The sequence below is a fragment of the Pithys albifrons genome, chromosome 11, assembly GCF_047495875.1.
Source record: "Pithys albifrons albifrons isolate INPA30051 chromosome 11, PitAlb_v1, whole genome shotgun sequence".
In the NCBI taxonomy this organism is placed as follows: Eukaryota; Metazoa; Chordata; class Aves; order Passeriformes; family Thamnophilidae; genus Pithys; species Pithys albifrons.
Window position 1 is genome coordinate 18,149,298 of NC_092468.1, and position 10,003 is coordinate 18,159,300.

Below are 10,003 nucleotides of genomic sequence, written 5' to 3' on the forward strand. Positions count from 1 at the left end.
CTTTTCATTTGCTGAAACAAGACAAAGACTTTCACTGCAGTAAACACTGGGTTCCGTTCCTCACATGCCTTGAGGTGAAACATTCTTATGAATAAATCTCTTTAACGTGGGAACTGATGATTTGTTTCTTAAATCATTATTTCATTGTTCCACTCATCCAACACTTAAGAAAAAAAGAGAGTACCTGTCAAGGGGCCACCAGAGTGAGGACTGTCACTGCATCAGAATAACATGAAACCAAGCAAATATTGTGGCCAAATAATATGATTTGTCAAACTTTGCCAAACTCTGCCATGACCAAGTGACAGGAGATACCAATATGCTGAACAGGCTTTTCTTTGTATTCATAATCGGGTAAATGAGAGATGAACAAAATCCTCTGAGACACAGAAGTCCCAAGCTCCTCTATAAAGGTAAGTGGCAGCAGGCAGGAGTTTGGCTCCATAGTTGCCCAATGCCAAGAAATCCTGGCATCTGATTGAGAGGCTCTCTGTTATTTTAGACAGTAAATAACAATATAAATTTTAAAAATTATCCCTCAATCCAAGTTAACAGTAAAAAAACCATTTTCTGAGGTGTGATGTTTTTTGTTTGCTTGTGTTTTGTTGGTTTGCTTTTTTGTTTAGTTTTTGTTGGTTTTTGTTTTGTTTTGCAGGATGCAGTTTGGCCAAGTGGAATTAAACAAGACTTGCAGCAAACTACAGCAATGGGAACAGTTTCTCCTTAAAGAAAGCCAGGAAGGCCTTGTTAGTTAAAAACTATTCTCAAAACTGAACCCTCAAAGTGATCTGAATACCTGGATAATCTGAAATGACACTAATTTTATTGGAGGAAAAGATAAAGTAGATACTTGTTTCTGAGATGCCATTTCAAGTCTGTGAAGAATGATGGATTACCTTCCCAAAACTCCCTCAGGTCCAGAAATCTTTTCTACGCAGGCTTGCAAATATACTAAGACAAATGCAATGCTTAAATAAAAATATATACATTAAACAGCTTTCTTAATAAATACTCAAGATCCTTAACAAATATTCAGTAGTATTATTTCTCCATTTAGACTCAAAATCACCTTAGTGGGGAAATCTAACTATGCCAGACACGTGTTCATGTTCTTTCTTCAGTCAATCCTGTTTCTTTTACAACCAGAGGTTTATGAGACCACACGAAGTGTCATCATTTATTTTAAAAGCCTCTGGCTATTGCTGAATGGCTGTCTGAATTGCAAAACCAAGTTATTCTCAATATTTTCTACCCAGCATGGGTGAAACAAAACTTGAGACCATTAGGGCGGGTCAGCAGCAGGTCTGCATTTATATGGTTTTGTTGTGATATTGGTAAGTGCTGTGTTAGTTCCACAGATAATATTGCCCCAGCAGATGTTACCATAGGAAGCTTAAATGTATATATAGTCTTTGAGAGATTCCCTTTATAGATATTCTAGACAGTTCTAGACAATTTACAATATTCTAGACAAGTAAAGGGTCGAGTTTTTCAAGCACTGCCTCCATTTGTTCATATATAATCACTATGGAAACAGGTTTGAGAAGTGACACACATAAATCCATTACAGTTGGCACAAAATTATTGCTTACAATATATATTATTTACCTACATAATAAATACTGATGGAGATTATTGTGAAACCTGAAAACATCGTTATAATGAGCAACATTTTTTCCTACCACAGTATGAAGGCGTTGGGCATAATCACTGAATCGGTTTGCACAGTAACACTTCCCTTACTGCTTTTGTATTGGACTGCACTAACCTTTAAATCAGCTTTGACAGGAGTTTTTTGTGGACACCGCTGTACCTGCAGCAACCACAGCACTGCGCTTTCGGCAGCGCCCCAAGGACCACCCAGCGCGGCTCCTACATACTCCCCAATATTCCTTCATCTCCTGCAGGAATGATGCACCCTCAGCGCCCTGGGACAAGTGTGCAGGTTCAGCCCCGGGCCTGCAGTGCGGGCTCCGAGCGGGGCCGGGGCGCCCTCAGAGGCGCCTCCATCTTCCCCCCTCGCCTCACGGTCCCTCCAGGAGCTCCCGGCGCTGCCCCCTCATGACCAATCCGGCTTCAGGAGCGCGGCGGGAGAGCTCGGGGTGTGTTTCGCCTGTCAGGGAGGACGAGGAGGAAGCCATTTCTGTGTTTGGGGCGGACGGGGCGCACCCGCGCCCCTGAAGCTCGGCTGTCTCCCCTCCTCCCAAGGACGCTGCTCTGTCATCCCCTTAACTCCGGGACTTTATAACCAAACAGACACGGCGGGGTAGATGTGGCCGGGGAAGGCTCCGCTGTGCCGCCCCCGGCCCCCGCGGTGTCCCCTCGGCCCGGCCGCCATTACCCCTTCCCGCCCCGCGCTGCAGCAGGGCCGGGCCGGGAAACCCCGTGCGCGGGGGGGGGCAGGGAGGGAGGAAGGAGTGAGCTCCGTCACGCACTCAGTGGTGCAATATCCTTCCGCGCTCCGAGAGAAAAAGGAGTTCCATGCGCCCCCGAACATATTGGCCCCGAGCGGCTCAGGCACAACCTTCGGAATAACCCGGACAGTCGCGTGACGGGAATCTCTGGGGAAACGGGGCTCAATCCGGGGGGATTGGCGCTTTTTGGGCTGTGGCATGCGGTGCATATCCATACGCAGAGCGGTGCGCAACGAGTCCGGCGGCGGGGCGGGTATATAAGGCGGGCGCCGCGCCGCGCTTGCCTTTTCAGTTGAAGACAGAGCTGGCAGTCGGAACATGTCAGGGGGGTCCGCGGATTATAGCAGGTATGGCGCGGGCCCCAGGCCCTTTTCTCCTTCGGAGGCTCCGTGGGTTGCGCGGGGATGGCCGGGGAGAGGCGAAGGTGCGGGGATCGGGTGCGGGAGCGCTCTGAGGGGCCGGCGCTGCGGTCCGTGAGCCCCGCGCCCCGGCCCCTCCCGTTCTAGACGTTTCGGTGTCGGCGCTCCCCTTCCTCGCGATGCAGCGGCGGTTTAGATTTATTTCTCGGGGCTTGCTTTTCCTTGCTGCTTTTTTATAGCCGTCCCTTCGCCCCTGAAATGAGTTTTTTAAAATATTAACCTCATACAGCTGGGTTATGGTTTAAATTTTTAAACGCTGGAATAAGGATTTTTTTTCTCCCTTGATATTGTGTGTCCCCCTCCGTTCCCCGCGCGGTTGGGCCGCCCCGAGTTCCCGGGCCGCGCTGGGGGGGCGCACCATCGTGTTTTTGGGGGGGTCCCCCCGGGCCATCGCCCGGCCCGCAGCGCCCGCTTTGCGCAATCCCAGGGGTGGAGCTCTCGCGAGAGTTCCCAGCGGGGCGGGGCGGGGGGATCCGCAGCGGCGCCGGGAGCGCGCCCGGCCCACCCCACCCCCCCCCCCCTCCCCGCGTGGCGCGGCGGGAGCGCGCGCTCCCCGCGCCCATTCCCGGGAACGGGGAGGGGGAAAGGGGGTGGTGGTTGACCCGTTGGCAGAATCCCAGAGCACCTGCTGGAATGATCCGTCACGGGGACCGCGGCGCTGGCAGCCGAGGTGTCGGCGCGCTCCCGGGTGCTCGTTCCCCCCGTGTTTACAGCGTGTTCTGTTCTGTGCAGAGACCATGGCGGCCCGGAGGGAATGGAGCCCGATGGTGTCATCGAGGTAAGCACTTGCGAACCGGCCTAAGAATTTATTCGTTGGTGGAGATGGGTACTGGATCTAATATTTTCTATTTTTATTACAGAGCAATTGGAATGAGATTGTTGACAATTTTGATGATATGAATTTAAAAGAATCCCTTCTAAGGGGCATTTATGCTTATGGTTTTGAGAAGCCTTCAGCTATTCAGCAGAGAGCTATCATTCCATGCATCAAAGGTATGCGGGCAATTAATTTGTTGATACCCACATCGAATAATAGGAAACCATTGTAGAGTGCATACATTACTTCAATGGTTGGCAGTGATACTTATGTTAAAGGAAAAAGTGATATGATGGTACACCATCTTTCGGGACTGACCTGAAATGGAGAGAACTCTGTAGTACTGATCACTTAATTCAAAGGCATTTAAATAAGACTAAAAACATACATGACCTCTGGGAGCACTAAACGTGTATCCTACTTTTTCTAGGGTATGATGTGATTGCTCAAGCTCAGTCAGGTACTGGCAAGACAGCCACATTTGCTATTTCCATCCTGCAGCAGTTGGAGATTGATCTCAAGGAGTCCCAGGCTCTAGTATTGGCCCCTACCAGAGAACTGGCTCAACAGGTATTGATAGTGTAGTTTAAAAACCAAAAATGCTTGTGTGTTGCATAGGTTTCAGGTTTCACAACTGTGAGACAACAGACTTCTTAAGGGGCTGTAATTAATATCCATTCAGAACCCTTTTTATGTGAAGTAATGGGGCTTACAAACTGGCTTGTGTCCCACAAGTTCTCTGCCTACTTGAAAAGCTGAGTTTATGCTCATGCAGGGTGGTGTGCTGGGGCAGGGCTGTAGCAGCTGCCTGCAGAAAAACAGCTTGAAAACAGCATAGTGTTCTGAGTGGAAACAAAATTCACCTTTTAGAAGCTATTTGAACATAAGTGCAGTTGTGCAACATGAAAACTGCAGTGCATGTGCAGTCACTTGATTGGTTTTGTATCTTTGTTTTCTTGACAATGTCATTGCATGTCTACTTTCAAGGCTTGGTCTTCTCTTGTGCTAAGTGGGTGTGTCTTAAAACTTCAAAGAAAATTAAATTTTTAGGTTATGTTTGTAATGTCAGGTCTTAAAATGGAATGTTAAACTTATCCTTACATAATATAGAACTTCCGGTTATTTTCAAGTAGAATATACTAAAATGCCAGTGCTGTAGTGACAGTTCTTCAAGGTAAAGCTAAACATACTAAGAAAAGAACTCTGAAGCCATTGCTGAGGTGAGACTTGTTTTCAAACCTGCTGTATAGTGATGCACTTTAAGACAGTTTGTACTAAAGTGCTTAATGCAGGCCTAGGCAGCTGAGAGCTTGAGCTCACTTCTGCCTTCAGCTTAGTAACCGATTCATGGTAGTCAGTTGTACAGCAAATTCACCTTCTAAGGATAAAAGTGTAACTTAAGTGACCCCTGACTTTAAGGTTAATAGTGAACAACTTGAATAATGTGCATTTGGACAAAATAATTTTAGCAGCTGTCTCTTCCAAGAGCTGCTGTAGTCCTTGTTTGGTGTCTTGGCTTCCAAAGTGCCACTGATGATGGGGCTTAATCTTTGTTATACCAGGAACTACTAATGGAAGGTTCTATTTTAGATTCAGAAGGTAATCCTGGCCCTTGGAGACTACATGGGAGCAACATGCCACGCTTGTATTGGTGGTACAAATGTGCGCAATGAAATGCAAAAACTCCAGGCTGAGGCTCCACACATTGTGGTTGGAACTCCAGGGCGTGTGTTTGATATGTTGAACAGGCGTTATCTTTGTAAGTATGAGTTCAGTTGTGCTCTTTAAAAGAAACTTCCAGTATAAATCTCATACCCAATAAAAGGTTTAGTGTGTTTGCATTGTTGAGTTATGCTGGAAAGCTTAGTACTAAAAGAGAGTGACATTCATAAAGGACTTGATGCGTTTCTAAAACTTGATGAGATGCCACTTCTTTTCCAATAGCACCAAAATGGATCAAAATGTTTGTTCTGGATGAAGCTGATGAAATGTTGAGCCGTGGATTTAAGGATCAAATTTATGAGATCTTTCAGAAACTAAGCACAAACATCCAGGTAAAAATTTTTTACATTGTTAAATTGATGGATGCAGATTTGATTACAGTGTGATTGAGAACTGAATTGTGTACAAATGAAAATTGGTGTCCTGGGGACATGCTAAGACTGAATAACGTGTTCCAGGTTGTGCTGCTGTCAGCTACAATGCCAATGGATGTGTTGGAAGTGACCAAAAAGTTCATGAGAGATCCCATCCGTATCTTGGTGAAGAAAGAAGAACTGACTCTGGAGGGTATCAAGCAGTTCTACATTAATGTTGAGAGAGAGGTTGGTATCAGTTACACTTGTTGTGGCAGGAGGAGTTAATTTGTTACCTTCTTGTTAAAGCACTGTGCTAAAATTACAGAAACCAAGGCTGAGCTTTGGTTTCTGCAATAATGCTAGTAGAGTACACGCAAGAAGAAGAAAAACTAAGCACTGGATCGAAAATGACTAGGGTGGACCTCTTTCTTAATGTCCAGTGTCCTGTGTCTTAAGATTTGGTGCAACAGTTGATGCAAAAACTTGACTTGGCATCTTGCTCCAAGTTTCCAGGTTACTCTGAATGTTGTACATGAGATCGTACTTTACTGGAAGTTGTATTTGAGTTTTATCCTTGTTTGGGTCTCTTGTTTTGTCTGAGCTGTCTGGCACCATGCATTTCCTGATGTTCCTTTCTTCTGTTCAGGAATGGAAGCTGGATACTCTCTGTGATCTGTATGAGACACTGACAATTACACAGGCTGTTATTTTCCTGAATACAAGGAGAAAAGTAGACTGGCTTACAGAGAAAATGCATGCCAGGGACTTCACAGTCTCAGCTCTGGTAAGAATTCGTATTCTCCATCACTTCTGAAATGCCCTGTGTATGTACAGGGAAAGAAATGGTAATGAGAGGTATTAGAGCAAGAAGCAGGAAAGTTATAATATAGCTGTGCAGTGCTGTATTATCGTTCCCCCTGCTTACAGTGAAGTGTTTCCTTTCTATCCCTACCTGCTTCGTTCCCACAGCAGGCAGGGACGCTGGGTTTCACACATTCCCTTGTTTATTTTAAAGGATATTTCATTTTGGACCATTGAAACAGTTCTAATGGCAATGTTTTTTTAAATTCTCCAGCATGGTGACATGGACCAGAAGGAACGGGATGTTATCATGAGAGAGTTTAGATCGGGATCAAGCCGTGTCCTGATCACCACTGACTTGCTGGTGAGTATTTCCTTACACTGAACATGTACCTGTTACAACTTGGTTCCAAAAGCTTCATAAGTCAGTGATGGCTCTTCTAGCCTGAACTATTGGAGCTTTTTGGAAGAGCAAAGACCACGACTCCACTATGGACTACACAGTTGTAGTTCATAACTAACCATGTGGCTGACATAAGTCTAAGATAAATAGATTTTAAACAAGCCTGTGACTTGCATTAATGACTCTGTTGCTTTGCAGGCTCGTGGCATTGATGTGCAGCAAGTGTCTCTGGTTATCAACTACGACCTGCCAACCAATCGTGAGAACTACATTCACAGGTCAGTGGCCCTGCTCACCCACCCATTTGTGTGTCACTGCAAAGGCACAGACAGACCCTCTTCTGTTCTCCTCTGTGACCAAAACCAGGAGGTGTTACTCATCCATGCATACAGTAACTGCTCAAAAGCCAGCAGGGAATAAAACCACTTGTGGATGGGCTGAAACGAGGGAGTAACACGACTTTAAACAATAACGCAGTGGGAAAACTTGGATATGTAAGGAGTTCAGTAATGGCTGGTGGTTCTTGGAGATGTGGGGGAATTGCCAGTTACTGAACTGCCTTGTGTCATGTAGGCTGTGATAAGCAACAGCAAAGCAATTACTAGCACAGCATCTTGACAGCAGGGTTATCTTGATCTGGGGGCTTTGGCTGAGCTGGAGTTGGTTGCTGCTCAGGGGCCAGACTTTACTACTCCAAGCAAACGAGTTGTATAGGGCTGCCCTCACTGGGCAGAGGTCTAGCTGTGTTCATGTTGTGTGTGCCATGTTTGCTCTTGGTGGCTCCTCAGTGGGATTCTTTCCTCTGTGGTGTGTGTCTTCTGGTAGCAGTTTGTTTCCCTAGGTTTAGTTAACTGCTTTTAGTGACTGTCCCTAAATTAAGTAAACTGTGCTTTGTTACTTGATACAAAAAAATACAGGAGTCGATAGCAGCAGTTGATGACACACGATGGTGCTCAGAAACGGCGTTGACGTAATTTAGGACGTGGATTCGTAAGCGGCACAGTTTGAATAAAGAGCGAGTTGGTATTTATTTATTTCTTTTGTCATGATTACTCCCTAAGTTTTGTGAGCCATTTCTTGTGTGTCTTGCTGGCAAGGAGCTCTACTGTGCAGTCTATAGGAAGGTAGAGCTGATGGTGGGTGTAACTGAATGGTGGTACTCACTCATATGGTAGTGACCCCTGTGGGCTTACACAAAAATGGTGGATTTGGATTCTGCTCTTAAAAAAAATAAAACATGCTGAGTTTTCCCACTGGAAACAAAATTCTAAAACTGCTGTTCCCATGTTACTGGATGTAATTGGATTTAGTAACAGTCTGATTTTTGAACAACAGCCTGTCTGTCTTCTGTGTGCCCTGTGCTTGGGATTGGATGCATGAGGGGTGGGTGCACTGTTGGACAGAGCGGGGAGGGAGACTGACCCAGAACCTCAGACTACAGCACCAACCATTAAACAAAGATCTTACTTTGCAGCCAAAGAGTAACCGTGTCTGCCCTGCTGCTTGCCACGGGATGGACCTGCTGTGCTGCTGGCACCAACTGCTGGTTTTTCCTGACCAGATGTGACTTTGGTGGCAGCTGGTCCTGTAAAGGCAGCATAGACTGGCCAGTGGCAGATGGGAGCAGCAGTTAATGAGTGGATTTTGCAAACACATAAAAGCAGATTGCAGTGCTTAACTTGGGTGTAAATGTGTTTTCTTTCTGTGCAGAATTGGTCGGGGTGGTCGTTTTGGCAGAAAAGGTGTGGCTATCAATTTTGTCACTGAAGAGGACAAGAGGATCCTGCGAGACATTGAGACTTTCTACAATACTACAGTGGAGGAGATGCCGATGAATGTGGCTGATCTCATTTAGTCCCCGGGATGAGGTGGTTGTGAATCCAGTGCTCGCTGTTGCTGAATAGGCGATTCACAACGCGCATTGTGCTTCTTTCTTCGGGGATATATTGAATCTTGTCTCAATGCTCATTACGGATCAGAAATACAGATTTTTGATAAGAGAAGCGACTTTTTGTCGTGAGCTCTTGTGGGGAAAGCCATTGGCTTTGTCCACTTTAGGGTTAGACTGTTGGGGTTGGGTGGAAAGTCATGGGGTCTGTAAATTTTTTCTTTATTAGAAATTTATTTCCTAGTTCCATAGAAGTGGTTGTATTAGATGTTCTTTATCATTTAATAATTTACTTATGGACTAAAAGATATAAGTGCTGTATAAAGTCAGCCAATTATGTTAAACTAGCCTACCTTCCTTTATTGTATGTACTTACACCTCAGATTAAATTGGAAAGGCCTTTCAAAATCTCTAAACTTTTATAAGAGCATTAAAATGAATTTTTGTTTCATATGTATTTATTCAATAAAGTATTTAATTAGTGGTAAGTGTGATTTGGACCCTGTTGCTAAGCCCCAGCAAGCAAGCAATCATACTATTGTCTTAGTTAGGGTTAAACCCAGTAAAATTTGCCATATTGCACATGTCTTAATGAAGTTTGAATGTTCAATAAAATACTTCTATATTCACTTACATTGTAAAGAGTTGCTTCTTGGGTAGAGGGGTCTCATTTTAAAGGGTAACAGCAGCCTGGGCTGTCTTGCAAGGGGGCTGAAGGTGACAAAGGGCCTCACAGGCAGTTTGTGCTTGTGCCCAGATGTGATCCCCCTGTACTTTGTCACTATTTGCAGGGGTGTTTCTGGCCTAGTACAAGGTGAGCTCAGTGTCAGAGGCTGTCCCTGTGTGACAGCTCAGGGCTGCTGGACCTGAGTCCTTGACACTGAAACACCCTTTTGTAAGAGTAGAAAAATGGCTCACTTTAATCAGTGCTGCTTTTTGAAAAAGCTCCCTGCACTGCAGTTGTTCATTCCTGTCCCAGGGCACCTTTTTTTTTTTTTAACTGCACTCTGGAAGGCGGGACAGGTGCTCAAAGGAGCATCTCTGAAAGGAAAGGCTCAAAGATGCTCAGCCACGGAGAGCTGTTCTGGACCCATGTCACAAGTTTAAAATGGGCTTCTGAGCAAGAACGGTAAATGCTCAGGCAATTCAACATCTTCAGAAAATTATGTCAGATTTTTTTCTT

At 45.3% G+C, this 10,003-nt stretch overlaps 1 protein-coding gene and 3 non-coding genes across 4 annotated transcripts; all 4 read left to right on the plus strand.

The window, feature by feature from the left end:
* Positions 1-2,656: 2,656 nt before the first annotated feature.
* On the plus strand, positions 2,657-9,449 carry EIF4A2 (eukaryotic translation initiation factor 4A2). The gene is made up of 11 exons (XM_071566155.1): positions 2,657-2,761; positions 3,566-3,611; positions 3,694-3,826; positions 4,081-4,220; positions 5,241-5,409; positions 5,595-5,704; positions 5,831-5,974; positions 6,375-6,512; positions 6,804-6,893; positions 7,131-7,210; positions 8,643-9,449. Exons 1-11 carry the CDS (start codon positions 2,733-2,735, stop codon positions 8,785-8,787), a joined length of 1,224 nt encoding a protein of 407 aa, XP_071422256.1. The 5' UTR covers positions 2,657-2,732; the 3' UTR covers positions 8,788-9,449.
* Positions 3,933-4,003, plus strand: LOC139677257 (small nucleolar RNA SNORD2). Its single transcript, XR_011698814.1, has one exon. It is a non-coding gene; the product is annotated as a small nucleolar RNA SNORD2 (small nucleolar RNA).
* On the plus strand, positions 6,020-6,200 carry LOC139677253 (small nucleolar RNA SNORA81). Its single transcript, XR_011698811.1, has one exon. It is a non-coding gene; the product is annotated as a small nucleolar RNA SNORA81 (small nucleolar RNA).
* LOC139677246 (small nucleolar RNA SNORA63) lies at positions 6,597-6,724 on the plus strand. Its single transcript, XR_011698804.1, has one exon. It is a non-coding gene; the product is annotated as a small nucleolar RNA SNORA63 (small nucleolar RNA).
* Positions 9,450-10,003: the final 554 nt, after the last annotated feature.

Excerpts from the sequence above, each read along its gene's own strand:
- EIF4A2 (XM_071566155.1), top strand. The coding sequence starts at position 2,733 with ATGTCAGGGGGGTCCGCGGATTATAGCAG. Across the intron at positions 2,762-3,565 it reads GGGTCCGCGGATTATAGCAG|AGACCATGGCGGCCCGGAGG; the intron begins GTATGGCGCGGG and ends TGTTCTGTGCAG. Across the intron at positions 6,513-6,803 it reads ACTTCACAGTCTCAGCTCTG|CATGGTGACATGGACCAGAA; the intron begins GTAAGAATTCGT and ends TAAATTCTCCAG.